This window comes from Carettochelys insculpta, chromosome 3 (genome assembly GCF_033958435.1).
Source record: "Carettochelys insculpta isolate YL-2023 chromosome 3, ASM3395843v1, whole genome shotgun sequence".
NCBI classification, from domain to species: Eukaryota; Metazoa; Chordata; order Testudines; family Carettochelyidae; genus Carettochelys; species Carettochelys insculpta.
The window spans coordinates 187,220,581-187,245,097 of NC_134139.1; the positions used below are offsets into that span (position 1 = coordinate 187,220,581).

At 41.9% G+C, this 24,517-nt stretch overlaps 1 protein-coding gene across 1 annotated transcript; it reads right to left on the reverse strand.

Moving 5' to 3' along the window:
* Positions 1 to 13,596: 13,596 nt before the first annotated feature.
* Positions 13,597 to 24,327, reverse strand: NT5C1B (5'-nucleotidase, cytosolic IB). Its single transcript, XM_074991308.1, has 6 exons — positions 23,995 to 24,327; positions 23,204 to 23,371; positions 19,743 to 19,872; positions 17,438 to 17,560; positions 16,272 to 16,456; positions 13,597 to 14,494 (listed from the first exon to the last, which is right to left on the reverse strand). Exons 1-6 carry the CDS (start codon positions 24,154 to 24,156, stop codon positions 14,132 to 14,134), a joined length of 1,131 nt encoding a protein of 376 aa, XP_074847409.1. The 5' UTR covers positions 24,157 to 24,327; the 3' UTR covers positions 13,597 to 14,131.
* Positions 24,328 to 24,517: the final 190 nt, after the last annotated feature.

The window sequence follows — 24,517 nt, forward strand, 5'->3', positions numbered from 1 at the left end:
GAAGGAAATGTGTTTTCATTAGAATAGTGCTGTGTGGCTTGCTGACTGCATATGGCCTGTGAAGGTTATGTGTGTGGCACAAGAAACGTTTTGTTTACCACTGCTCGTGCTGCTACAGTTCAGTCTGCACATCCTGCATGCTCTAGGTACACAAACACAGTTAGCTAAATTTCTTTATGCTGTGAGACCATCTTGGTTACAATACCTGTGTATGTGGGAGGCTGTGTTTTTCATGTTAACTTTTGCCAATAATTTAATTCCGCCCCCACACCCCCGTGTAAGGGATTGTTTTGTGTTGAAAAGGAATGACAAGAGGGAGAATCAAGGGCAAAATGAAAAATTAAAGAGTAAGAAGTAGCTGCCAAAAAAGCAGAAAATTGGTGATGGGGGCCGTATGGTAAAAGAGAGATGGGAGCTGGATTATTTTGTTATTGAATCAAAAGGGAGGCCTTTTTGTTTAATTTGCAGTGAGATGATACCAATTCTCCCAAAAACATTAGGAAACACACTGTTCTTCACACATAGAAAAATTTCTGGGAGGTTCTGCTTAACATGGTTGACAGCTTTCAAGTGACGCCACGGAAACACAGAAGCAGGTACAGTAAACTCTCAATATAATGGACTAATGCGGGGAGGGGTGTCCATTAAAACCAAAAGTCCATTACATCTGAGGGTTTAGCTCACTGACCTTCCCAGTTCCTCCTGGCTGTAGCAGAGCATGGTGTTTCCTTTGGCTCTAACCCCCTAGGGCTCAGGGCAAAGCCAAGGGGTTCCTCCGGTTCCCAGCCACCCACGCTCTGCCTGAGCACAGCAGTACCTCTGACTCTGAGCTGCCTGCCCTCAGGGCAGAGTGCAGGGGTTCATCCAACCTCTGAGGGGGTCTCAATGGTGGTGGGGAACCTGGCAGTGGCAGCTGTGGGGTGGCCAGGGACCCTGTGGCTGTGGCAGTTCCAGCCCAGGCCAGGGACCCTGCGGCTGTGGTGGTCTCAGCTGCAGCCAGGGAAGCCACAGCTGCAGCAGTCCCACATATGGCCAGGGAAACCATGGCAGTGGCAGTCTCAGCCACGGCGTGAGGGGAGGGTGAATGCAGTGGCAGCTGCAGCGCAGCCAGGGACCCGTGGCTGCAGAGGTCTGAACCACTGCAGGACCTGGGGTGGCTCTGGTGAGCTTTTTACGGTACTGTACAGTACAGTATTGTACTCTACCTTCTTGCAGGTGGGGCTAGCAGACGTCTGTTATAGCCAACGTCTGGTATAATGGGGTCTGTTATATTGAGGGTTTACTGTATTTAGACAAACGTTAAATGAAAGCAATGCAGTAAAATGAATTAAAAATTATGTTATTTACCTTAACATTTAGGTAGTTTTTGTATTGCTTGGTTACTTGCAAGAAATGGAAAGCCATTCTCAAATGGCAGATTAGTGAATCCTCATATGTTTTATTTGATGGGTTTAAAAACAGGTGGAAAGTATTAAACATATTAAATGTCTGCAACACAGCAGGCATACTGTGATTTGTAGCATGCAAGATATAGCTGCTGATCTGGCAGAGCAGCTTTTCAGAACTGTATGTTCAAATGTGCAAGGTAGTGCTGGATGAATGCAAATATACTATAATAAGCTCTTCAACTCTCTATATGGGTTCATTGCGTTGACAATGAACTGACCGTGACAGAATATTTAGATCTCTTGGGAATATATGGATTCAGTATTTTTGAGGCATTTTTAGGCTCTCCCCCCACCACAAAAAGAGCATGAGTTACCTTTGGGAAAAAAAAATATCAGTTACCAAAGGTGGATGCCCCTCCATGACAGCAATAGGTCATGGATTTGTGGCTTTGTTGAAAGCTCGTGTACCTGCAATATTTGGTGTGCATTGCATAATATGCCAAGTGCTCTGGGCTTAACTTGGCAAGGGAGGCAGACCAAAAGGTATAATGGACAAAGTCATACAGATTGTCAATTTCATACACGCTTTGCTCATTCCCTGCATCATTGTCAGTTTGTGGAACTTGTGCACCAAAATGAAATAATATGGAGACCACATCATGCACACTGAAGTATGCTGGTTTTAGCTATAGCAAAATACTGGATTGCTTCTTGGAACTTCTTCCAGAAATCAATCAGCTTCTTGCTCAGAAAGTTTGCAGATGAAAACTGGATTTTGGATGTGACTTTTCTTATCACCATCACTGATCACCTGAATGTGTTGAATGAGTCATTGCAGGGGAAAAAAATCCCCTCTTGCCCACACTGATTTCTAGTATCAGATAATGCATGCTACATTTGCAATTAATATAAACTCAGCTACCTTTGTGTACCTACATCTATTTTTCAATTTGAAAAAAGAAAAGAAAAGAAAGAAAGAAAAGAAAGAAAGAAAAGAAAACCCACTAGACACTCTGATTAAGGAAAGTAATATGATCCATCAGTTCACATACAAGCGCTTTCTATACTAGCAGAGTATTTCAAGACCCGCTTTTCTTCTCTGAGAGATCTGAAGCCCTTCCTCTCATATCTCTTAAATACATTTGAATTTAATCAGAATAAATGTGGAGTAATATGTCAAAGGCTTAGGGCTGATAAAAGGTAGTTTAAGAAGAATTTAATTCATGTTCGTGCCCTGGATCAAGATGAAATTATATATATGAGCACTTTGGTTGAATACCTCTAATCTACTTGTTGGAGCACTGCATTGCAAATCTGATGTCAATCTTTGGATTAACATATACATGCAAGCAGACTTTTTCTGCTATGGGACACATGCAAGAAATTCAACAGACTAACAGATGGAAACCTCATTGCTGAATTATGAAGTGTCTGTACATCCCATACTGCTAATGTAAGAAAGCTTGTGGACAATAGATCCAACCAGAATTCACATTGAGTATGATGTAAGGTAAGCATTAATATTACCTTTGAAGTTGATGACAGTTCTGTTAATGTATGGACGATTAAGCATTTCTATAACTTGTTATGCTAAAGTAGGTGTGCATTAAATGTATTTAATCCTATTCATGGGTTCTTGGTTAGTTCATATGCCTGATTTTAATCTTGGGACCCACTAAGATGAAGGAGGGCCATTCATGAGGCCCACTTACTAGGCTAGATTGCCCATCACTGCTCCAGGGGTTATGAGTTCATCCATCAGGCAACATGGTAGAAGATCCAGACCTAGATGAAGGTAGAAGCAAACACTGAATAGACATCACACTACCTGCTTTTCTGTGCTGCTGAATAGTAATACTCACCCTTGTTGTTTGTTTGCTACAATTTAGTAAGTCGGGTGTGTGGAACCTGGGCTTCAAGTCCACTTTGGGGATAAACTGCCCTGCTTCCCTTCCCTACTTTTGTAACTCATCCTTAATAAAATGTTAAAACAAAAAGCAGTCAAGTAGCACTTTAAAGACTAGCAAAATAGTTTATTAGGTGAGCTTTCGTGGGACAGACCCACTTCTTCAGACCATGGCCAGACCAGAACAGACTCAATATTTAAGACAGAGAGAATCAAAAACAGTAAGCAAGGAGGACAAATCAGAATCTCTGTGTCTTAAATACTGAGTCTGTTCTGGTCTGGATATGGTCTGAAGAAGTGGGTCTGTCCCACGAAAGCTCACCTAATAAGCCATTTTGCTAGTCTTTAAAGTGCTACTTGACTGCATTTTGTTTTGATAGTGTATAGACTAGCATGGCTTACTCTCTGTTACTATTAGTAAAATGTTGTGGTTGTTTAGACCTTTATCATTATCTCACTCTTTATTTCAAGACAACCCCAGATCAGAGATGCTGGTGGGATAAAGAATCTACCAATAGGGTTGGGGTCCTGCTCAACAATACATTTTGAACGGTTATAGCTCTCCTATCCTGTCAGCACAAAAAGTTGTGTAACTCCAGCTATATGTATGAATTGACCCTATAGCTTTAAGATTAAATATTAATTTAGTAAAGGAATATTTATGAAATCCTGAACTGGAAAAAATGTACAAAAAGCTAGAGAAGGTGTACAAAAAGTTTTGATTACTGTCCACCACTCTACCAAGAAAACTGAACATAATTGAGCATATTAAAGCAATTACAAAGCATAGCTAATGGGGAGTGTTTTTAGGATTATCTTCCACCACTGACACTTTTGAACATAATCCTGCATCCTATTGTTGTAGTTTTGCTATTACATGTAATAAAAGCTAGAATGTTCATTATTTTAGTATGCAGGATTAGAAGGAAATCCAGACAACTCAAGAAGATGTAGATCCCCCACCTGAAAAAAAAAAAGATGGTACCCAAATGAGTGTGACCAAAGTGAGAATCAAAACTGATGAGGGACTGTGCTAGTTTGAAGGTATGATAGCTTAGTTTCTGGCAAAGGAAAACCTTGAGTTTACACTGGGTAAGACTGAACACTCATTGAACTCACAGTGCTATGAAATATTGGATTTGTAAAAGAGTTTATGAGGGTTAGGTTTAGAGTTAGAGTTAAATTCAGTGCTGTGAAATATTGGATTTGTAAAAGAGTTTACTACCGAACAAGGAGGACAATTGTAGTGAGAGATTTTATTTCAGTTGTTCAAATTACCTTAAATTAAGATTTGCAGCAAAATCTTGGGAGGTGATTTAAAACTGGAAAATTATAATTTGCCTAAATTGACCGTAAAACAGAGTGGTGGTATTGCCAGGATTCTTTGAAATGATTAGACTTGTAATTCATTTTAAGAATAAAATCTTAATTAGATAAAAATTAATAATAGTTTAAATTAGCCCACCAAGATGGGAGATAAAAGGATGATGTAATAGAACACTCCATTTCAGAGAAACATAGGGGTCCATTATCTATGATGTAATAATTTCACTTTTTGGTTGGGGACTTTGATTGATAAATCTAGGGGCCCTCAGCAAGTCAAGGAAGAAACCCATAGGAATATATGGGAACACATAGGAATATATAGGGATGGTGCAATCAGAAGACAGCATTGTGTCATTTCCAGGTGATGCTGTAGAGCAAGAGTCAACAACCTTTCCGAGGCAGAATGCTGAAATTTGACCTTTTGACCTCTCTGTGCAGTCTGAGTGCCAGTGATACATTTTAAAGTCACTAATAGCCCTACTTACAACAGCCTCTTTAACATGAATTAAAATGCAGAGCTTCACCATTTAGGTGGTGGTTGCTAGCATTAGTTGTTTTTTTGTTACTCCACAGGCAGCATGGTTTTGAGCAAGTTCCTGCATGGAGGAGATGGGGTGGGGCTGAGCTCCTGCCTTGCCTGCCAATGAAAATCCGTTTGGGTGCCAGTGTTTTCACCCAGGCTGGGGATTGCTGACCCCTGCAGTAGAGGCATAGTATTGCATCATTTCTGGTGCAGAATGATTCTGCCAAATCCCTGAGGGGTACATTGTAGTCCATAAGGATACATGGGACTTCCTGTCATGTGTTGGTATATGTGGCTGAATTAACATATAGTAATTGCATAATTTGTACGTGTGCCATAGTCAAATCTCTGAAAGCTCATTGGCTGAGACTGGGTAATCAAGCAGTATATAAAAATGACAACCAGTAGGCTAAATCCTGTAGTAGGATTGGGGACCTTGAAGAGAGAAGAAGCTGCAAGACACCTAAGAAAATACTTAAGAGGCAGCAGTGGAACTCTGCAAAGAGAAAGCTGCATGAAAAGCCGCTATTGCAGCAGCATCAACTGCAGAATTCCAGTGCTGCTACCGTAATTGAGCCAGCAGAAGGCAAGTGCAGTGGCTACCCGGGAGCTAAGGAGACTTATGTCTCTGCCACCCAAGATCAGTGCTTTTTCTACCTCAGTGGCAGCCAGCAGCCTTCAGGAAAGAAGTCATCAGAAATATTGGACAATACTCAATAATTCTGACAGATTAGAAGACTTCCCTGAGAGAATTATAGTGTCTGTGTAGTCTAATTTTTTATTTACCATCTAGAAGCATATGAGTTTTGCTAGTAAATAAAACTGGGTATCTGTGGTTTGAGTGAGATCTTCCCCTATCCGTCCAGCACTTACTGGAAGTTTAGCTCGAAGTGTTTAGTACTGAACATTCAATTGATCTACTCTTATAGGTTAAAATGTTATATTGTTATATGTATTAGAGTTCTAAGTATATAGTTTATATAGTTATATGGTACAGAGTTAAACAAAATTGTTACTGTATTGGTGTGTCTTTCATTTGCCACACTACTTGTTCTATTTATTACTATTATTACATTGTTTTTATCTGGTGTGTTGCTTCATTCCTTTTAATTGTAACTCTTATTATATCTGCCTCTACTCTTTTATTGTAACCATTCACTGACAAGTAAATATTATTTTTGTTTTCAAATATTTACTCCTTGCTTGTTTATTCTTGATTGGAGGGCTGTATCTGTGTCCTTCCAATGGTCAGCAAGGCTAGCTTGCTCCTCTCACAGTTTCTTTGGGGCAAGCCACAATCTAGGTCACCTGTTTATATAAATTAAAAATTAGGGGTTTAAATAAAAAAAAAGCATTTTCAGGCAAAATCACTGGAGCAGTGTAATTGGATCAAAATCTTCCCATAACATAGCTAAATTGTGGAATCTCTTTCACTGGGGCTACATCTACACTACAGTGATCTTTTGAATTAAGTTTTTCTGGAAGATCTCTTCCCAAAAACTTCTTTCAAAAGAGCACATCCACACATAAAAAGAGAGGATCAAAAAATCAATCTGCTCTTTCAATGAGAGCATCCACACAGCTCCAGCTCTTTCGAAGAATGGGCCAGGAGTTGAAAAATCTGGTACCACGAGGATGTCTCTTTCAAAAAAAGGATCCCGAGGCGTCTACACACATTTTTTTTTTCTGAAAGAATCTTTTGGAAAAAGTCACTCTTCCTCAGCTGGGAGAGGAAGATTGCTGCTGGAAAAAGTGCTGTGTTCTTTCAATTTCAAAGCAAAAAAAAGCACATTTTATGTGTAGACACTCCAGGGTTTCTTTTGGAAAAAAACCATTTTTTTTTTAAAGAACTTGCTAGTGTAGATGCAGCTGGGTTTTTAAAAACAGGTAAGACAAGCACCTGTCAGGAATGGTCCATTTGTTACTTAGTCTCATCCTGAGTGCAGGTGACTTGACTTAAAAAGGTCCATTATATACATAGAGTTTTATGATTTTACGAAAATGGCAAAACGTTGGCTGGCAATTGCAGAACAGGATATGAAGGTTATAGTGGATCACAAATTAATATATCTGACAACGTGGTGCACTTACGAAAGGATGGATATTCTCGGTTATATGAACAGGAGCATCATTTCTAAGACATGGGAGGTATCTGTCCTACTGTACTCAGCACTTTTAAGGCCTTAGCTCTCTAGTGTGGTGTCAAGTTCTGGGTATCTCACTTTACTAAGACAAATTGGAGAATGTCCAGAGGAGGGCAATGACCATGATAAAAGTTTGAGGAAAACTTCACCTACAAGGAAATGTTTAAAAAAAATCACAACCACCTTGAGCCTGTTTAGTTTTGCAAAAAGAGGGGGACTTGATATTTGTGGCTGAATTAAAGTATGGTAATCTTCAGTTAACTTAAGGGCTGTTATAAAGTCCAGAGGATGCTGATCAGTTGTTGTCAATGAAGAGAGGACAAAAAGTAAACGGCTTAATCAGTTAGGGAAATTTAGGTTAGATATTAGAAAAAAAACCTTTCTAATTAAAAGGATAGCTAAGCATGGAAAGAGGCTTCTAAAGAAGGTAGTGGAATCTTCCTCACTGGAAGTTTTCAACAAGAGGTTAGACTAGCTGTCATCAGGAATGGTGTAGCAGAGGAGACTGGACAAGATGATCTCTTGAGTCCCTTCCAGCCTTGTATATTCACAATTGTGTGAAGCCATGCTCAGTGTTTACCCAAATTTGAGCTACTGAATAATATTGCTTAACAAATTAATTACAAAACAGATGACTGAATCCATTTTTTTTTTTTACATTTTGATTAATGACTGATTATGGGTGAATTTATTACATAGAACTAGTACAGAAAAGTTCACAGATGCAGTTATGGAGATGGACTCAGCTGTGTATAGGCTGATCTTGGATACGGAAAGCTTCTGACGAAGTTTGCTTCCTTATATTTAGGCAGCAGTCCTTTTCTTTTTTAGAGGTTTCCCAATGCAAACCCTGGGCCAATCTAGAGAGAAAAGCATGAAGTTTAGCTCTGTGAAAGAAAAATGGGTGAAGAAATGTTATGGTGAACCTATAAGTGGCTCAATTTCAAATACATTTTCTATTGAAATATTTCTCAAAGGATCCAAAATATTTAATGTTTGGTGACTTTGAACTATCCACCCAATGAAAAATAAAACCAATTGGGTTACAAAAGCTATATTAAGGCCTTCAAAAACTGAAAGATTATAAAAGTCACACAAAGAAAACATCTTTCAGGACAAAACTTCAGGAGAGGGATATATACTTATATTGATTGCTATTTTTGTGCCATTATCTTAGTAGATTCCTATTTTTCTTAAACTTATCGCAAGTGAGCACTAAAACCTTGGGCTTTGTTCTCCCCTGACTTCACTGAGGTCCTATATAGTATAAAGCAATGGGTGGAGCTTGGTTCCTGAAGATTAATTAATTACTTTCTCAAGGATCTAGCAGAGATTGGAAAAGACATCACCAAGTCTACTCAGCTGAACACTGTCCCTCCAAACATTGACTCCTGCCTCCTCAAAGTCCACAGAACCAAGATTTTTAAAAATGGCATTTATTTTGGGTGCCCAACTTGAGGCTCCTTAAATGGACCTGATTTTATAAATGGCTGAACACCCACTCCTTAAAAATCAAAGCTACTCAAGTTGAGCACCCAGAAAATCACTAGTCTACTCAGAAAGAAAATGTTGGCCTAGATTTTTTTGCTGAGGGCAAACACATTTCCTTCTCAAATAACAAAATATCATAATTGATGACAAATAATCCAGCTACTAACAGATGAGCATGATCAGTCAGGAACACAAAGCTCATTTTATATATACAGCATGGAGAGAACAGCTGAGTTTAATGACCAAAAATCAAAACAAAACAAAAAAAACCTCCACCATAATACTTCACACTTATACTACTAACCATTTGAGTATCTCAAAGACTGTGACCACACTTAAACAAAATTTTGAAATGGCCATGCTAATGGCCAAATCGGAGGATACTAATGAGGTGCTGAAATGAATATTCAGCACCTCATTAGCATGTTGCTGGCCACGGCACTTTGAAAGTGCCGCTTTGATTGTGCATGGCTCAGCTACACGGGGGTCCTTTTCAAAAGGACCCCGCAGACTTCGAAATCCCCTTATTCCTGTCAGTTGATAGGAATAAGGGGATTTCAGAATGTGTGGGGTCCTTTCAAAAAGGACCCCTGTGTGGCCAAGCCGTGCACAATCAAAAACAGCACTTGCGAAGTGCTGCAGCTGGCAGCATGCTTATGAGGCGCTGAATATTCATGGCCATTTCGAAATTTTGGCCAAGTGTGGCCACAGCCAAAGTGTTTTACAAACATTTGCCTACCTTAAAAACTCAACACGCCTGCACCAAAAGTTGATGAAGAGAAACCTGTACATTCTGGGTCACCATGTAGGGGCACAATTCAGTGAAGTGTCAAGCACCCTTATTTCCAACAGTTGTTGCTGCTAGAATTTGAGGGTGCTCATCACCTCACAGGAGTGGGCCTGAGGCAGCAAATATTTTGTATAAAATTGTATAAAAATTATATATACAATTATACAGAAGCTAGTAAACAAAATAACATAAGCACAGTGCAACACAGAGAAAAACATACATTCTGAAGCGTAGGAGTTTTCCCTCCTCTGTAAAGGGGGAAAAAAAAAAGAGGAAAATCAAAGCAAACTGGTTCTCCAAGCCTAGTTCTCCCATCAGCATAACGAAATCACCTTTGTAACAGGTTGTAGCTACGTCAGAATAAGAAGCTCTACTGCCAACATACTGTTGTCCACACTGGTGCTTAGGTTAGTGTAACTTACATCACTTATTAGTGGGGATGAGGGGATGGCTTAATCACACCTCTGATCCAGATAAGTGATATTAACATAAGTGATATAGTTAAGGCTAAGATTTAGTCCTGGGTGTTTTTGGTAAAAGTCCTGGACAGACAGTGGTAACAATGAGTGGCCTATGACTTTTTCCCTAAATACCCATGACAAACTCTCAACTTCTGCGGCCCTGTTGCTCTGGAGAGCCCCTGATGTGGGGGAATGGGAAAAATGGTGCTGCTCTAGTGTCAAGGTTGATTCCCCCCACCCCCCACTTACTGCTCTAGGCAATGGTTAGGGTAGCTGGCCCCAGGGTAGCCACCCATACTCCTCCACAGATACCCCCCCAGGGCTGCTCCCAGGGTCACTACTTGGACACTCTTGGGAACCAGTCTCAATGGCCACTGCTCATGTGGTCCTTGGGGTCAGCTGCTGCGCTGTCCAAGCAGCATTCAGTATGATTAATGCAGGGGTGCCCCCCCAGAACCACTGTTTGGGTGTTTTGTGGAATCAGCTGCACCAGCCGCTGTTCTGGCAGTCCCTGGTGCCAGCTGCCCAGGCCTGCTGGGCAATGGCCAGTATGACTAGCCCCAGAATACTGGGCCCAGGTCACTCCAGCAGTGGTAGGTGCAATTGGCTGTGGAGTGTCCAAGCAGCTGGCCACACCAGGTGCTGTTGAAGTTACAGAGATTGTGGAAAGTCATGGAAACCGGGACTTCCAGGACCTCCATGAAAAAAAAATCACAGCCTTAGTACATGTTCTGGGTGTGAGTGTGACAGACAGGGAAAGCAGGTCAATTTTGCATTTAATGCTAAGAACCACACCTAGAAGAGAAGATGTCTTGGAGCCACGCCTAAAGATACCCCAAGCCTTATCTCTGTTCTGTGGTTATCCCATTGTTAGAACACAGCATCCAAATTAATATCCACAAGAACTATGGTTATACTGACCCAAACCGCTGGCAGCTGTATGCAAATAGGCAGTCTCAAAAATACAAATAGATGCTCATTTGCGTGTTCACTCACTGGCAGATGCTGCCACCCGCACAAAAACTGCTGTATAAATGTGGTTCTGACAGCGAAATCCCCTTTTTGTCGGCAGCCTCTTATACCTGGTTTTTTCCAGGCAAAAGAGGCTGCCAACAAAGGTGTGGTTTTGCCGGCAAAACCACGTTTACACAGCTTTTTTTGTGCCAGCAGTAGCATCTGCCAGTGAGTGAATATGCAAATGAGAAGTCATATTTAAGGCACAGAGAACAAAAAATAGTAATCAAGGTTGACAAATCAGAAAAAAATTATCAAGGTGAGTGAATCAGAGAGTAGATGGCAGAAGGTGGGGGGTGGGAGTCAAGAATTAGGTTAAGGCAAGTATGCAAAAGAGCCCCTATAATGACCCAGAAAATTCCCATCCCGGTTCAAATCACATGTTAATGTGTCAAATCACAACAGTCTTAAAAGAGAGGCTGCTGAACTCTCTTTTATATTCAAATTCAGCACATTAACATGTGGTCTGAACCGGGATGGGAATTTTCTGGGTCATTATAGGGGCTCTTTTTAATACTTGGCTTAATCTAATTCTTGACCTCCCCCCGCCCGACTTTCTGCCCCTCTACTCTCTGATTCGCTCACCTTGATAATTTTTTTCTGATTTGTCAACCTTGATTACTATTTTTCGTTCTCTGTGCCTTAAATATTGAGTCTGTTCTGGTATGGCTATGGTCTGAAGAAGTGGGTCTGTCCCACGAAAGCTCACCTAATAAATTATTTTGTTAGTCTTTAAAGTGCTACTTGACTGCTTTTTTGTTTTAATAGTAATGGGACCCATATTTGGGTCCCGGCCCACAGGTTGGGAATCCATGCTCTACATACATACACTACACCCTCTTTCTCATGTACATTAGAAAAGTACCTAAACTCAACTGGTTTATGTCAAATTACGAGCACTTGGAACAAAGTGGAGACTTTTACACGTATTTTAATGGGAATTTGGTGTCACTCTTACGAGTTTTCACCTACAAAGCAGAAATTTGGGAACCAATTTTGCTCGTATATGGAGGGATGAGTGTATTGTACTTAGTACAAGAAGTTGTTTCCATAATGAGAAAGTTAGCTCTTTAGCAATCATCGTTTCCCACAATTAAAGCTTTTCAGAAGGATTCAAGGTATCTAGCTCAATAGCATCTCTCAGGACAGCTGGCTTGATACTTTTCTTAATAGCCACTCTTAATTCCAGGGCACTTCTGTTTTACTGCATTCCAGAACTCTAATCTTTGAAGTTCGGCAGAAAAAAAGTACTTTCATTTTGGAGTTTCAAGTCACAAAGCTAGTATGTATTCCCTAAATGTTCAAAAGCTTACACAGGATTGCAGCCTGACTCCTTACTGATGAGTTCATTACTAAATCTTCAGGCAGATTTTAAAAATATGCTTTCAACTGTTGCAGAACATTAAAAAACACATTGTCACTTTACTTTTGATTCCGTGATGGACAATGGGCAAGTCTATTCTCAGTTACAGAAGTTGCTCAACAAATAGTTGGATACATCCATTCAATCATACATACCTAACTGGGTATCAAGATGTTTTCTTTGCTTATATTAAAGAAAATGGTAAACACAGCATTTGCTAACTGGTAGGTACTCACTACAGAAAACTTAATCAACAATCTTCATGCCTCATGGTTAGAATCACTGTGGACATTATTTTTAACAGTAGCTTCTGATTCGGTCTTATTTTTTTTTCAAAACACAATTTCTATCTAATAAATTGAACCTTGTCTTCAGAGATGTTGTACATTCCATTGACCTCAGATGAGGTTTTTATGCTCAGCACTTTAGAGATTCAGCAGCAAGGTGTCAGACTGGGCACCTAGAATCTGAGGCACACAAAATCAGAGGTGCCTTTTCAAAATTTTGGCCTACACATGTCTACTGAGATTTAAAGTTGATCACTAGTGGTTTGCACTCAGAAATGTTATAAAGCATGTGAAGGGGAACCTCCTTTGAAGGATGAAATAGGATATGTGCTAACTTTGTCTCAACTAGAATACGTTCTTGGGTATCTTATATTGCTGACATCTTACATGTAGCTGAGAAATCGAAGGCAAGACTGCATAACTTAACCATCAAAGAATGGAACCTTCTGTGTCAATTCTGAGTACTCCAATGAACAAACAGATAAAAACAATAGGCTCATTTTTACATTCTTGTCCTCAGACACATGAGTCTTCATGATTGGTTAAGTGCTGATCGTTCTGGAGATAAAGTCCTTCCCTCTGCACTTCATCACAAACTGAAGAACCGCAAGCCTGCTAACTATCATTTAGCCATCATACTTCATGTTCTAGATGTACTGCTGGTTGGATAATACTCTTTTCCATAGCCACTCCTTCCTTTGTCCTCTACTTAGCTTATCAACAATGTTGCAAATGAACATTAATATGGTGTTGATGTAGACTCTGGCTGACCAGAGACCGAATTGAGGTCACCAAAGTAATTTCACATAGGCCTCAGAAAAGCAATAACTTCTGAGTGATCCTTATTGAGCACCCCTCCTGCCACCTCCAAAATACCCAAAACACAGAAAAAATGGAAATGTTCTGCAAAGTCATCTTTATTCAAGTAGGAAAAACAGTGTAGAAAAATAAAGGGCTCCTTTAAACCAAAGGCCACACAAACTAACATTTTCCACTGTACAACTCCCCATACAAATCAAAGATTCATGATGACACAAACCCTGAGCACATACTCAATAAACTGACCCTGAACAGATACATTTGCTCACCCCACACTTGTGGTTTTTCAAAAATAACCTATAAGTATTCTTTATGCAGTATGAGTCACATTATAAATAGCCCATTTACAACCCTGTCAGAGAAGTCACACACTTTTCTTTTATATATGGCTTAAACTACAAAAAACAATAAAAGATATTTCCTAATATTAAAAAAACAAAGTTGTAGACTCACCAAACCAAAAAGTGTTCAAGAGTATTATTAAAAAAGTCTATATTAAAAATATTTCCTTTTAGAATTTATTTAGCTATTGAGGTCAAAATTTAAAAATACTCATAATACAACACTGTAGAGTTTTCAGACTTAACTGATGTTAGAAGCGGTCTAAGTTAAAGGGAAGCTATTTTTTAACAGTGTCATCTTTAGGTTTGGATTTGTTGTACTTCTGAGCAATGCCATAAGGTACATGTGCTGCTATAGTACCCAGTTGTTGTGCTCCTTCAATGTGGAACATCTGATCATCAAAGAAAATATGAGGCCGGATTTTCACCAATATTGGTCCTTTAGGGGCTCCTGCAAGGAAAAGTGCCTCATCAATCTCCAAACCCCAGCTACGGAGAGTCTTCAGCACTCTGGCCCCAGAACTTGCTGCGCTTCTAGCTGTGACGAGGAAGGTCCTTATGGGACAATCTAATCGTTCGTTTTTTGCATAAAATTTCTTCTGCAGCTTGCCTAAGTCTTCCAGAAAACCTTTCAGAGGACCCTAGGTATGAAATATCAGAAACATATTTAACATTTTTGCACTTCTCCCACAAGCATCTTAATGATTTCTGCCATGCTGCCCATTATGTATGGAACTCCTTGCACGGGCCACAAGGTTACTACTTTTTCCTCCTTGGAATACTTCGTGAACACAGTGCTTATAAAGAAAACCAACCAGCAAATAACAGCTTGGCTGCAGGGTACATGCTGAATACTGATATCTAGCTGCATAATAGAATGCACTCCCACCACAAAGTATATTTGTATATAATAGTTTCTAAATAGTTCAATACCTCCCACATACACTCTCTGTATGTTGCCTTTCTTCTAAGGGCTTTTCTGTACTTACTGGAAGATCGACATGCTGGTGATGGATCTTCCAAGGTTTAGAAGCACTAAATCAAATGATCAGGGAGCTGCCGGCAACCCTCAGTACTCCTTGTAGTCGCAAGAAGTATGCGAAGTCAATGGGAGAGTTTCTCCCACTGACCTCCCACTGTGGGGACAGTAGCAAAAATTGATATAAGATATATTGATGTTAGCTACGCAATTCTCATAGCTGGAGTTTCATATTTTAAATCAATGTTTTTCCCCCAGTGTAGACTTGGCTTTAGATTGTATGATCTTATTTCTCTATAGTGCCTACCTCAGGGAAATCTGGACCCTGAGCTGGCAAGCCCTAACACATAGCTATAATTTCTGTCCAGGGTTCATGAAATGATAAACACACCGTTTACTTTTTTTAAATTCTATTTTCATACTGATTTTTAACAATTGTGTAAGTACATTGACTTCTGCGGCATTCCTTCAGATTTATACCAGTTTGAGTGTTGGAAAGATGAAGCCCAGAATTAAAACAAACAAACAAACAAAAAAAACTAGTTTTGGTCAAACTCCAACACACTAAGTACCTACAATTCCCACTGCTTTCAAGGATCAGGCCCTTATCCTTATTTGTATCAGTGTAAATTAAAGTGAAGTTGGTTTAAGTTGATTCTAACACGTGCATTCCTGAATAAACATAATAGTTTTGCGTGACAATGAACACAAATATTACACTTATGCCATTATGGCTTTTGAAACAAAAGACAACTCTTTATAAGTGTTACTGAGACATATACATTAGCTGTTTTGAATGATAATAAAAAGCAGGATAAAGTATGAATGAAGATTACATTTCATGCCCAGGTATGTGCATTCTGTTACTTGCACTGAGGGCAACAAATGATCACAAATACTGACCAAACATTCCACACTAGCATGTTTGGTGATGAGACTGATGGCTGTGAATGGATAAAGGCTGCCATGTTCACCTCACCTAGGACCAGACCCAAAGTCCATTGAAATTAATACCACTCTCTTCAGTTAGTTCAGTGGGCTCTGGACCAGGCCTCTAGGGGATCATGAAATGTAAATATCTCTTAAAGGTAGCTACAAGAACCTCATGTTCTTATTCACGCAATATTTCCAATGAAATGGGACCATGTGTAAGGCCTGTAGGATCAGGCCCTTAAATATAAACATGCAATCTAAGGCTTTTCTGAAAAAGGAAATCCAAGCAGGTCTAACAAAATGGTTGTTGCAATTAATGATCTTTGAATCAAAAATAAAACATCCGCAAAGAACAACACACATACCCACACACACACAGAGACACACACACACACACACAAAAGCTTACGAGATAAATGTACACATACTTAAGACAAATCAAAGTATCAACTACCATCTCAGCAATAAAAAAGTTAAGTTGTCTTAACAGCTCAGGAAGCAGGTACCTGTGCAAGGGGCTTATTCTCATTCATCTGTTCGTGTTCAAAAAACCTATCCAATCCATGCTCTTTGACAATCTGCTCTGACTCATCAGAAAAGAGAACTGCATCTCCATCAAAAGCCACCCTCAGCTGCTTATCACAGTAAGGTACATCTTTATTGGCAGTGAACATTGTAGCAGATGCAATGCCTGAAAATATATCAGAAGTTTTGTTAGCACTTTTCCAGTGGATTCACCACTGTTAATTGTTATTTCAAAGGCACAAACACAGAATGGGTACAAAACTTCACCATCCAAGGGCACTTGCAGTCTAAGGCCCTGACCTCGATGTATTTGTGTGTAAGAATAATATCTGTGCAAGATGAGATTTTATCTATCTATTTGAGATCATTCTCATGTATAGTTACTTTCAGTCCTAAGTGTTTGAATGACTGGGCCACAGGGCATCTGAAGATAAGAAATAGTGGGAAATTCTGAGGAAAATATTTACTCAATATTTATTTTTTACTTTAAGCTCAGTCTCTTCTTTCTAATGTTGGTGCACAAGACAGTGGGTGTTGGCTCCTTTTGGCATAAGAAAATATTTGAATGGGAACAGGAGAGAGGAATGGCACACTGGTAGTCATGCCAGGGAGAGAGGTGGCATTGATGAAGACATGAAACTGGGAGCAAGAGATAAAGGGTATGTCTACACTTAATGGGTCGAAGTGTCGATCTCTGGGAGTTCGATTCCATGCATCTGGTAAAGACTCACAAAATCGATCTCTCTGGGGTCAACAGTCAACCCCCTGTACTCCTGCTCTCATGAGGAGTAAGGGAGAAAAACTTCTACTGACCTGCCTTAGTGAGGACTTATCTTACAGTTGACTGCAGATATATTGATTCTAGCTACACAACTGCGGCAGCTAGAATTACATATCTGCAGTTGACTGCAAGGTCTAGTGCAGACCAAGCCAAAGAAAGCAAGAGATAGGCTGGCAAAGAAAAGCATTAAAAGAAACATGATCCACGCGGAAGGATAATAATAATTAAATAAAATCAGTGATAAGTCGATATGATATATCTGTATTAAACTCCATATTTACTGAAAAATTTCCATCTCCTGTAGAAAAGACACATATAAGTATTGAATTCATGTGTTAATAGGCTCAAGTGAGAAATTAATCAAACCTGCTTCTATAGCTTCTTGCACTTTTTCAGAGTCAGCAGAAAGGTATAAGTTGGTAAGATATGCTGTTAGGTACCCAATAGGGCTTTCTCCACCAGTCATACAGAAACGTTCAATTGTTAAACCTAAAAACAGACATGAAAATCTCATATACATTAGAAATAAACAAAATATGAGAAAGCACTACCCTGCTGTGTTTTTAACCTAACACACACTATCTGAACAGACTGAAATTTCTGAAAAGTTGAAATCTATTCTTGATGGGCATTTGTCCCAATTCCTTTTTTTTGTGCAAAAGGTAATTCTCCTGCTTTCACTGAAACTTGGGATCATCTGGAATCAGAATACTAGCTCAGATGCACTCATGGTCTACTTTGGTATGACAGCTCTTGGGGTGCATCTACATTTGCATTACTCTTTCGAAAGAGGTATGCAAATGAGACAAACTGAAAATGCAAAGGAAGTATAAATTTGCATATTTGGTGCCTCGTTTGCATATTCTAATATCGAAAGAGCTTCTTTCCAAAGAAGAAAGCCAGTGTAGATACTGCTCTTTCGAAAGTAAGCCCATCTTCAAAAGAATCATTCTTCCCTTTATTTAATGGGAAGAAGGATTCTTTCGAAGATGGGTTTTACTTTCAAAAGAGCAGCGTCTACACTGGCTTTCTTCTTTGAAAAGAAGCTCTTTCGAGATTAGAATATACAAATGAGGTGCTAAATATTCAAATTTATACATAATTTGCATTTCCAATTTACCTAATTTGCATGCCTATTTCAAAAGAGGAATGTAAGTGTAGACACACCCTTGCAGGCACATGTTGGCAATACTGAAACTTAACAATGTGAATCCTGAGATGGACAGTGGCCAGACCTTCAACGAAGGAGCTCCTTTATGTCCTTCTGAAGACATTCAATTTTACCAAGTGTGAATATTTAGAGCCCATGGGCCGTGTCTACACTAGCCAAAAACTTCGAAATGGCCACGCAAATGAGCAGATGGGAATGAGGGGACTTCGAAGTAGGTGGGGTCCTTTCGAAAAGGAGCCCCATCTGGATGAGCTGCGCGGCGGCGAGCCGCGTCAATTTTGAAGTGCTGCGTCCGCCCACATGATAATGAGGCACTGAATATGTATTTCAGCGCTTCATTAGTAAACTTCAAAATGGCCATTTGCATGGCAATTTCAAAGTTTTTGGCTAGTGTAGACATAGCCATGGAGTGACACCAGTTTGCACTAGCTGAGGAGCAGCAATGCAGTCATACACGAGGAATCATAGTTTTCAAATAATATTAAATTTTAAAAGACATTTTCCTTCTTTTGTAGTAGACTGACTTTTAACAAGAACTTGACACACAAGCTATGTCTACACTAGGCCCCCCACCCTTTGAAAAGGGGGTGCTAATGATACACTTTGGGATATGCTAATTAGGCACTGCATAGTCACTGCAGCACCTCATTAGCATACCCTGAAGTGCCTCATTAGCATACCCCTTTCGAAGGGAGGCCTAGTGTAGACATAGCCACAGTGTTTGATTGTTGCTTGTCCCCCAAGAATCCCTTCCCCCAAAATCCCTCCAAGACAGCTCAAGGATCACAAGTTTAGAGGGGAAATACATGAAATAAAGAAACATTTAAGAATTTTGTCCTAGAAAATGAGAGTCAGACTTGACAAGTCTAGAGCTTTGCGCCAAATCCTGTTTAACACATTCTCACATGCTCTGACACACACAAATAAACATCACTCACCTAGCAATGGGTATCTGTATTAAAAAACCTACCCATTCCAGGCTCAGGACAAGCAAACTGAAAGGCCGTGGCCACACTAGCCCCTCCTTTCGGAAGGGCTATGGTAATGTGGCACTTCAAAATATGCTAATGAGATGCTGCCATGAATATGCAGTGCTTTATTAGTATAATGGCAGCTGCATGTGCTTCGAAACTGCCAGTTTCGAAATACACGCCACCCATGTAGCCAGGGGCCTTTCGAAATGACCCCCCTGCTTTTGAAAGCGCCTTCTTCCCAAATCCCTGATGGGAATAAGGGGCTTTCGAAATCAGGGGTCTGTTTCCAAAGGCCCCTGGCTACACAGGCAGCATGCTTTTCAAAACCAGCAGTTTTGAAGCACACACGACTGCCATTATGCTAATAAGGCACTGCATATTCCTGGAAGTGCCTCATTAGCATATTCTGAAGTGCCACATTACCATAGCCCTTCTGAAAAGAGGGGCTAGTGTGGCCATGGCAAAAGCGTTTCAGTTTACAGCATGGCTGCAAGCAGCTCTACTAAGTGTAATTTATTTTACTTACCATAGTGATTGATGCTGTTTATAAGTCTGACTCCCACTTGGGCATGGTTATTAGTCATCAGAACAATATCAAATAGCTCTTCATCATTAGGGTACAGCACACGAAGCCGGGCATTGACCTGTTCTAGTGCCTGCAGGTTAGAAACATTTATGTGCATAAACAAGCTGCATATGCAGTCTTTCAATCAGAGTAATTTGACTGTACATATGAGCCCTGGCTTGAAGAAGAATGTGAAAAGCAGTGTGGCAGTTTAAACCTGCCAAACTCGTTTCATTCATTTCTCTTCTTCACCTCCCAGCAGCTTTCTTGGGACTTGTTAAAAGAGAAGCAAATAAATTGGTTTTCTTTTGACAGAAGTTAAGGAACTCAACGTTACAATGAATTTCTTTTTGCTTGGGATACCTATCATCAATTAAAATAAATCTGTAAAAGTTCTGTACACCTCCTCAAGTCTTCAGTTTCCAGATGAACTGTGGAATCTAGTCTTTCTAGAGTCTGAAGTACATTTGTTTTAGTATGATCTGTCTTTGACTAGAGTTTATCCTGATTTTGGATAGTGGGATTTATCCAGGAGCCAAAAGATTTTTTCCAGACCTGTTCAGCTGTTTGTAGATGGCACCTAGATGCTATGATAATACAAATGCCAAGTTAAAAGAACAACATATTAAAGATGCTGATGTTAGAGATGGGTTTTTTCCACAGATCTGCTTCCATCCTGCGCAGACACGTTTGTTAAGATACTGTGTGCTGCTGGTGGCTGTTCACCCTGTTGCACATGGCTGTCACCTGTTTCTTTTTTCCCTCCACCTAGCATAGCCATACTTTGGTTGTAATTGGAAATTAATGCTTAGCTACTCATAGCTTTTCTGGAGCTATTCTTACAACAACAAAAGTTACGGGTCTATTTTAAGTCCACATGGAAATGCTATGTCATAGATACTTCCCCCCAGCCCGTCTATTTAATTACTGACAATCCAGTAGATCTTTTCAGAAACTGCTTTTGTGAGGAGGCCCTGTGTGGTGACAATTCCCTGAAGAACTAAAAGAAATGCTTTGCAACATATTCTCTTCTCTATAAAAGCAGCCCACTGAAATCTGTGTTTATTACAAATATTTAAATAACCAAAGATGCAAGAATATTTTAAATATAGTTTATTTTCATCATTCAGAGCTGTTTACCTTTGGCATATCTCTTACCTCACACAATGAAAACATACTAGTCAGTTGCACTCCTGCAGCGAGGCCACTGAACCAGTCAGTTTATTTGCCTGGTTCTCCTCCCACCAGCAATTCTAGAAACCAATCAAACAGGCCTACCCAGAGAAGGGGGCAATTACCCCCAGGCCCCTTTGAACTGCCACAGTCTTACTGCTGTGTGCGTCTGTGTGGGGGGAGGGGGGAAAACATAGCAGTTTGGAAGGCACTGAGGACTGAATACCCTAGGCTCCGTCCCTTCTGCCCATGGCCCCGCCCCTTCCTGTGACCCAGGGCCCACACTGCTGAAGTCAAAAATGTTTTTATTTGTAAAGAATGCAAGGAACTTTATTAATATTGAACATGCATCTTTAGTCAGTCACATTCTAAGTGAAGTGAGAGAACAGAGCAAAAGCTAACTTGTTGTTCTCTTGTCCCACGATAATTGCATCAAGCCATCAAGTTTGAGAATTAATCTGACAACTTGTACTGGGTCCTACATAGAACTTGATCCAAGTGCCCAGTCTGAAAAGCTTCCACTTTCCTTACAATATTATATTTAAAAACACGGGGAGATATTTAACCCTTCTCTTGACATACCTTGCAAAATAGATATATCTTGTTCCCTGTGAAGGAGTGAAAGGAAGGCTGAGCAGTGCAGGGGCTAAACAAGGTATGTTTGCCTGATTAGATCTGTCCTGTTTCACCTGCAGCCTGTGCCAGGCCTGGAGGGGAAATAAAAGGAGGGAACCTAGCTCATCTCAGGGCTGACCAGCAAAGAGTCAGGAGCTGGTTCTGCTGCCCACAAGACCTGAACCAGAGTGGTCTACTGGGTCAGCCACAGGAGAACACAGCCTCCACCTCCCTCAGGCACCAAGGAGGAGAACCCCAAAGAAAACCCCACTGAGAAAGGGGAAAGTGGACTCTTGGGGCCACGTCCCAAACTGAAAGTACAGAGTTTTGTAAGCAGATTGAAGTCCTACACTCCAGGTCCCTGGGTAACACAGGGATCTAACCACTAGGCTATCCTGCTGCTAGAGGGACCCAGCTACAATCCCATATTTATAGATTTTTGACTTCTGCAATGCCTTGCCTGTAGCCTCACTTTAGTTGATGTTATTTTCTGAGCCGCTCTGATATCAAAGAAACTTTCAGCTTTTTATCATTTATTTCAGCTAGTCTTTCTTGACAGGGTGTCAATATGCTCAGCCTTTGCATTCCAGATAAATGAAGATCTTATAATTTGGTGTTTTAACAAGTTAAAACCCACTCAAATTTGAGAGATTAGCACAGAATATTTTGGTGGGCCTGACTTCACATGGACAGGCAATGATGGGAGCAGGAGGGATTCGGGGGGGACCACCAGTCCAGCAGGATTTGCAGAGGGCAATAGAAGCTCTGGCCAAGGACTATCTCTAGGAAGAGATGTCAATTTCCAGAGTGTATAGCTCCTGGCACTCATCCCTGTCACATGTACCCATGCACCAGCTTCCTAATGGAAGAGCTTTACATTTTTTGATCCTCGCTGCCACTAAATGGGCTAGCAGCCCACTGTCCTCTTCCTACAGATTATCAGGTGCCCCTCTGTTGTGCCACTGCTGTCCCTCCCACTCTAGTCCGACTGAGGTTCTGCACACCCACTGTTTACAGGTCTGGGTATGGCTAGTGCTGGGGTTGGGGGTGCACCTGGAAGTGAAGTGGATAGGCCATGAACAACCCAGCCCCATCTTTATGTATACTTCTGGTTTGAGCATTGATTTTATCCTAACCACACCTTGTGTATGAAGCCACTCCTTATCTTTAGTTTGCCAAGAAGCTATTAACTTCCTCCAGCTAAGCTGTGCCACTTCTTCAAGGCATCCTAGGGGATCCACCCAGGCTTTTTATCTTTACTGACTCAAGGAGGAGAAGGAGTAAAATTATTCCAATTTATTTCAGCAGGCCATGAGGCCTGAAACCATTTTCCAGCAGACTCACTGTGTTCAATAGGAGACTCCACCTCTTCCCCAAATTTGGGCTTGAGTTTTCAGCATCCTCCCTAGTCTTGTGACAGCTCAGAGTTCCCCTCCCACTGCATTAACCTAGGAGCCATGTTTAGTGTATTTTTATGTGAGGAAAGAGGTTGGCAGTGGCACAACGGCTGCTGCATGATTATGTAAACGGATGTATTTAACAAGCACTCTGGCCAGGGGTGGAGGCAGGCAGGAAACTGCAAGAATGTTTGTGGAGCAGAAAGCTTCACTGTACTTTTAAAGGGAGTGTTTTACCTTGACAAAGTAGAAAGCTGGTCCTGGCTTCAGGGGCAGGTTCTCGTTTTCCTGTTGGTACTTCACATAGGTTTCCACCCCTTGCTCTTCGTAGATTTTCCTGTCTTTCACCATGTCAAACAGAGCCCGCGAGGAGACTGCCACCGTGATGGCATTTTGGGGTTTGGGCTGTAGACAATTGATAGTGAGAGAGGGCAGGCAAGATATGAAGGAATGAGAGATGGGGGAAGGTGACATGTAGGGAGGAAAGGGGGAAGAGACGGAGGTGCGTGACATACAGGACAGAGAGATCCAGGGAAGCCAGGCATTGTGGGTGGATGGGGAAAAAGATGGCACCTAAGGAAGAGAGGATGGGGGTGGCACACGGGGCATAACCCCCCCGCATTCCCACACACAAGTTAGAGACCAGCGGAGACCAGGACTGCAAGCCAGGCACGCAGGTTGGATGAAGAGCAGGGTGCTGTCCAGCAAAGAGAAGGGGGGGGGGGGCATGGCAAGCAGTGATCCCAGAAGAGGGTGGGGTGGCACATGGGGAAGCCAGGCATGGGGGTTAGATGGGGAGGGTGGTACCCGGGAAGCCAGGCACGGAGGCGAGATGGGGAGGGGTGCTACTCCGGAAGGAGAGGGTGGGGTGGTACCCGGGAAGCCAGGCCTGCAGTGAGATGGGGCGGGAGGGGACCGGCAGAGGGGGACAGCAGACAAGGCACGGAGCGCAGAGGCTGTAGGAAACGATCACGGGGGTTTGATGCGCCGCGGAGAGAGCGCCCCGCCCGCCTGCCGCCTGCACTCACCGGCCGGGGGCGCTTGGTGGAGACCAGGTTGTCGTAGAACGCCTTGGCCGCTGCCCAGTCCTGCTCGGCGCCGGCCGCCGCCTCCTGCTCCTGCTCCGGGGTGAGCGGTGGGTTGCCGTAGGCCGAGCTGCTCCGGCACCGACCCGAGCTGGCCGAGCTCATGGTGGCGGCTGGCGGCGGCGCGGGGGAGGGGGAGGAGGATCTCTGCAGCGACACGGCCACGGCAGCGGGGTCAGCGCAGCGCAGCGCAGCGCGCAGCAGCCGCCTCTGGGCATTCGCGGCCCACTGTGCCGCCCGGTGGGGGAAGTGAGGACGGGCCCGGCCCAGCCCTGCCGTGCCTGGGGCTCTGGTGCCGCGCCCAGCCAGCCACTGCCCTTCCGCCTGCCGCCGGCGCCCAGCCTTCGCCCCGCCCGTCTGCCCGGGCCGCACCCCGACACAGCCCCACAACCTGCGGGAACGCGGGCTGCACCCCCGCCGCCCGCACGTACACACAGCCTGGGGCACAGGGGCCAGAGCTATAATC

Bases quoted from the DNA above. Each gene is read 5' to 3' on its own strand.
- NT5C1B (XM_074991308.1), bottom strand. From the start codon at position 24,156: ATGAGCTCGGCCAGCTCGGGTCGGTGCCGGAGCAGCTCGGCCTACGGC. The intron at 16,457-17,437 runs GTTTGATTAATT...ATATATTTTCAG, and splicing joins GCAAGAAGCTATAGAAGCAG to GCATTGCATCTGCTACAATG. The intron at 14,495-16,271 runs GTACCTGCTTCC...TTTCATACCTAG, and splicing joins AGAATAAGCCCCTTGCACAG to GGTCCTCTGAAAGGTTTTCT.